Source organism: Lolium rigidum, chromosome 5 (assembly GCF_022539505.1).
Source record: "Lolium rigidum isolate FL_2022 chromosome 5, APGP_CSIRO_Lrig_0.1, whole genome shotgun sequence".
NCBI lineage: Eukaryota > Viridiplantae > Streptophyta > Magnoliopsida > Poales > Poaceae > Lolium > Lolium rigidum.
Genome location: NC_061512.1, coordinates 230904563 through 230909740, shown reverse-complemented (window position 1 = coordinate 230909740; position 5178 = coordinate 230904563). Strand labels below are relative to the sequence as shown.

Below are 5178 nucleotides of genomic sequence, written 5' to 3'. Positions count from 1 at the left end.
TCTCCTCCGTCCTCCACCGTTTACCTCCGTTGGTCCTCGGACCTCCGCCGGTGATCGTCGGAACCCTAATTTCGGTGAACTCCGAAAATATAGTCCGAGCGCTGACCTGCCAGATTTGCACCAAGTTCATCGTCACGCTATCGTGATGCCGGAGCGATCTCTCTACCTCGACACCAACTTGCTGGAATATGAAGGAGTCGATGTTGTTAAGCCGTACATGTGCATCACCTCGGAGCTGCCGCATAAGCGACGGAGTTGATCAAGTTGGATCGCCAAGATTGAACGGATCGTGATCATCTATATATATCGACACCAACCGTTAAGCTTCTGCACCCGATTTGCAACGGTACTCAAATCAAGTTATCATATTGTTACATGCTACCGCATTGTTAAATGCATGTACTAGATTAGATCTTGGTGGTTTATTCGTCCTTGCGCGGGAATTTTTTTGTTTTCTATGCTACGAATTCCCTACATGAATCCTAGCCGATCATGTAATCTCGAGGCATGAATTACCGAGTGGAGTTAGTCAGCGGAGCTTTTCGGGACATGACACTCGAGCTAAATCGATGGGGACATGCATCTGATAGATCATCATCTTGGCGCTAGTTAGGAACTCTAGGACCACCACATCAAGGTGAGCTAGTAGCCCCACGCCACCCGATGGCACCCTGTTGGATCTGCCGCTCGGAACCCCATCAACAGAAGCCGACATCGAGGAAGAAAATAGGGGCGATCTTCCGCCGGAACCGACCAAACCACGCATCGAGGAGGGATGTGGAGAAGGTCGACAGCCATAACGATATTAGGAAATCAACCAATCCCGCCCCATGCCTCCACCGCCGATTTGAACCGCCAAGGACGATCTAACCACCACCGCGGCCAGGTGCGCCGCCCTGGTCGCAGCTCGAAGATCCGACGACCTTCACTGCCCCAGCAACTCCGGCGTTGACCTCCAGGCCACCAGCTCCGAGGCCCCCATTTATTGGTTAGGCCCGCCGCCGCCGCAGCGATGGTTGGCGGCAGCGGCGGCGTGAGAGAGGGGGCTGGCGGAGGATCCCCTAGCGGCGCCCTGGTGAGGGTCGCGAGGAGTTGGAAGTTTTGCCTAGTGACAGATGCTCGGCAGTGTGAGGCGCATTTCTCGGGTGAGGGGATGGCACGAAGATGAGAATACATACTACCGTTTGGAAGATTTGGCTGTCTCAAGATGTCAGTTTCTCAAGTCCAACTATCCTGGAAAACAGAGTTCGAAACAGAAATGAGGAATGTGAACATAACGGTGCATTAGCACGTCGCATTGCACTTTCATTTTGCCATGATCCGACGTTCGACGTACACATATCAAAGAATCAACATCCTGTATAAGGTAGCACTACAGTATGATCGAGTGATATATAGACGGATCTCCTACTCTGAAGAGGGATTCAACGGTCGACTGAATAAACTATCTAAACTAGCTAACTAGTCGCAATGATCGGGGGCTGCTCAGAAGTCATCGTCTTCCAGAATGGCGCTTAACCTCGGCACGTCTTCTGCATGACGACGATGACGAGCGCTGCGGCTTCTGTAGCCTGCTCGCTTCCTCGTCTTTCCGGCCGTCATATCGTCGCCGCCGCGCACCGTCTTTTGCGCTGCACCGTATTTGCCGTATGAGTGCACGCTCGATCCACTGTCTGCTAGTTCGGCGTCCTCGTCGTTGTTGGGGGCAAGAATGAGCGGCGCCACTCGAGCCGTTTTTCGTTGCATTCCGTTGGTGCCTGTCATATTCTTGCGCCTCGGAGGAGACGCAACGCCGCTGACGATGGCGAGCGCGGAGCTGGCCCTGACGGCGAGGGCGGCCATCTCGTGCCCGGAGAGCGCGAGGCGGAGCATGGAGACGGGGAGCACGAAGTAGAGCCACCCGGGCTGCAGCGCCTCCTCGTCCGCCAGCGCGCGCGGGGGTGTGTCGAAGCTGAGCTCGTCGGAGCTGCATAGGAAGACCAAGGCGCCTTGGCCGCTCTTGTCATCCCCCAGTGCGTCGCGCGCCGTGACTGGCGCCGCGTACTGCGTCATGGAGCCGTCCAGGCCAACCACCTTCGCCGTGGTCACCGCCCGCCCGGAGCCCGACGCCGGCGAGCGCGAGACGCAGGAGCCCATGTCTTCCCTCGCGACGACGTGTTCGTGTGCTGCTGTGAGTCCGTGTGAGCTCAAGTGGGTGATCAGAGATTGGTTGGTTGATCTGCTGATCCGTTGGTGCCGCTGGCAGACGGAGCCTGCGTCTGATGCACCTTTTTATAGGGGGAATGGCGGAAGCAGCCAAATAGCGCATGTTTAGGCGATGACGCAAGCCAGTTCGTCACGCGCTCGATGCTGCTGTCAGTGTCAACGGAGAGTACTTGCATTGCAAGGTGATCACTTGAGGGACAAGTCGTGAGAGGCTGCGCAGATTAGTGCTGAGAAAGTCCACGTTGTACGTGGCCGTGGCCATGGCGTGGAGTAGATATAAAACTGTGTAGTTGTGGTCAAAGGAATCAGTGAGATCGTTAACTGATCAACGTGACCTCTTTTTTTTTTTTTCTTACGCGAGGTACACATACCGTATCAATACAGACGGGTATACATGGGCTAAATATTAGATTTCGGTAGACCCAACACACAAAAAAACCCAACTATTACCCTTTAACTTCCCGTTTAGGGGGGAGCACCGGAGCAAGGCTCGGAGTAGATATAAAACTGTGTAGTTGTGGCCAAAGGAATCATCAGTGAGTAGATACAAAAAGGAGTGTCAGCTGGTTCCGGAACAATTTTATACGGGCAGCAACAGCGACCTGTCAGGGTCATGGCTGACGCGCGCCTCCGTCCATATCGTGAATATTGCCCGCAACTGTTTTAAGGGTGGACGATGAGACTCTAGAGCGCACACGAGATTTATTTAATCGTGTGAGAAGGAGTCTCATTTCTTACAAGACTTAGCCAATATGTAGGGCCTTGGGCACCGCCTAAGATCAAATTTTTTGCTTGGCTTGCGAATCAAAATAGGCTTTGGACGGCCGACCGGTTGGCGAAGAGAGGGTGGCCAAATTGCGGCCCTTGCCCCCTATGCAAACAATGTGTGGAAACCGTTGACCACCTCTTCGTCCATTGCCGCTTCACTACTCGCTTATGGACCGCCGTCAAGCAATAGTTGGATATATCCGAAGACGTCCAACATGATTCGACGAACTTCACCATCTCCGAATGGTGGCAATTCATGGCGGGGGGGGCGCCAAAAACCGCAAGGCCATGGCTTCCATCACCCTCCTTGTTTCTTGGGAGGTGTGGAATGAGCGTAATGATAGGGTCTTCCGCAACAAAAGTGCTCCGTTTGATGTAGTTTTTGATAGAGTTAAGAGAGAGGCTAGGCTTTGGGTTATTGCGGGTGCCAAAAGGTTGGGCGTAATGATGCCGGGAGAGTAATCCCTTGTAATTCATTTGCATGTACTTTCATGTTAAACTTCTTCACTTAATCAATAGATTGGGGCAAAGCTTTTGCCCCCGTTTCAAAAAAATATGTAGGGCCTTCACAACGGTAATTTGTAGTCGAAGGAGTCCATTCTCCTCGAAACAGGCTTTCGCCCCGCTTTATAAATAAAGCAACCACATCCATACAAGGTTCAGATACAGGACCACGAGACCTCCACACTCAACAACAGTCTGCTGGGGCAACAGCACAACATGCCCAAACGAACAGAAAAACGATACAACCCCAAAGAGAAGGGTCACTCAGAGGCTGGACGACGTAGAAAGGCGACGGGCAGCCGCAAGAAGATCCTCCAACATGCCGTCCAGGCGCTCCCTGTCCCGCTGTCTACACAACGGGTACCACCTGCCGCAACAAAGCCAAGAAAGAATATAAGGAGTCGGAAGCGCGTCGAGGGAAGATACGCTCAATGACCATCTTATTACGCACGATCCATAGAGTCCGAGGTTAAGGCCGCGAACACCGGCCGGAAGAGGCGCCTCCTCCTTCCGGTGTTGTTCGCGTGGGCCTCAATAAACTCACCGAGGACCGAGGCCCGCCACTCGGGCCCCGGCGCCTCTGGAGGAAGCTCCGGAGGAAGCGGGCCGCGAGGGCAAGAGAACATTATGTGGGTCGTCGTCTCCGGGACCGCACACAATGGACAAAGCCCGTCGCCCGGTCCATGCCTCTTCGCAACCTCCACCCCAGAAGGAAGGCGATCCCTAAGCAGCTGCCATATGAAAATCTTCGTCTTAAGCGGGATTGGAGCTTTGAAAAGGGGCGCCGTCCAAGGCAGCGGGGGCCCCCTAAACAAGGCCCTATACGCAGTCCGCACAGAGAACGAGCCGGAGGGCGACAAGCGCCAAGAAGGCGAATCTAGTCCTCCCGGCAAGGCATCCGGGAGGAGGTTCCGCAGGCGGGCCAGACTCAGGGCCTCTCCACAGGTAAGCCCGCGCCGGAACGAGGATATCCCAGCCCCTGCCGGGCGACGTCCGCGACAAGACGGGGTGGGTCGGCGCAAATAGCGAACGAGGTCCGGGAAGTCCCGGCGAGATGGGACTAGCCCCCAGCCACGGGTCCAGCCAGAACATGGTCCCTCTACCATCGCCTATGGAGAAGGACAGTCCCGCTCTAACCTCATGCTTAACGTCCTGGAGAGCCCTCCAAAACTGAGATCCCTCCCGACGATCACAGGCAAGCAGAGGCCGGCCCCGTAGGTATTTCGCCTTGATTAACTTAAGCCACAAACCCCCATCATCAGAGAGGATCCTCCAAACCCATTTCAGGATGAGGGCCACATTCATGTGACGAGAGGAGATTATCCCTATGCCCCCAAGATCCTTGGGGGCGCACACATCGGCCCATTTGACCATGTGATATTTTTGGCGGCCTGTCCTGTCCTGCCAGAAGAAGCGAGATAGCTCTTTGTCGAAGGCCGCATGTACCCCCTCAGGGAGGAGGTACAGGCCCATGATATACATGGGAAGACTAGACAAGCAAGAGTCGATAAGAACTGTTTTGCTACCCTTGGAAGTGAACCTCCCGCACCATGGTTCAGCCTTCTCTCTAACTCGCCCCACAAGGGGGGCGAGGTCTCTAATAAGGATCCTAGAATCCCTAACGAGTACCCCCAAGTAGTTCACGGGGAAGGTTGCCAACCTACAATTGAGGTTGTCAGCGATCCGCTGTTGATCTTCCGG

General features: G+C 54.6%; 1 protein-coding gene across 1 annotated transcript; it reads right to left on the bottom strand.

Moving 5' to 3' along the window:
• Positions 1-1485: 1485 nt before the first annotated feature.
• On the bottom strand, positions 1486-2189 carry LOC124657209. Its single transcript, XM_047195795.1, has one exon. The coding sequence runs from the start codon at positions 2134-2136 to the stop codon at positions 1486-1488; it is 651 nt and encodes a 216-aa protein (XP_047051751.1). The 5' UTR covers positions 2137-2189.
• Between the last annotated feature and the right edge of the window lie 2989 nt (positions 2190-5178).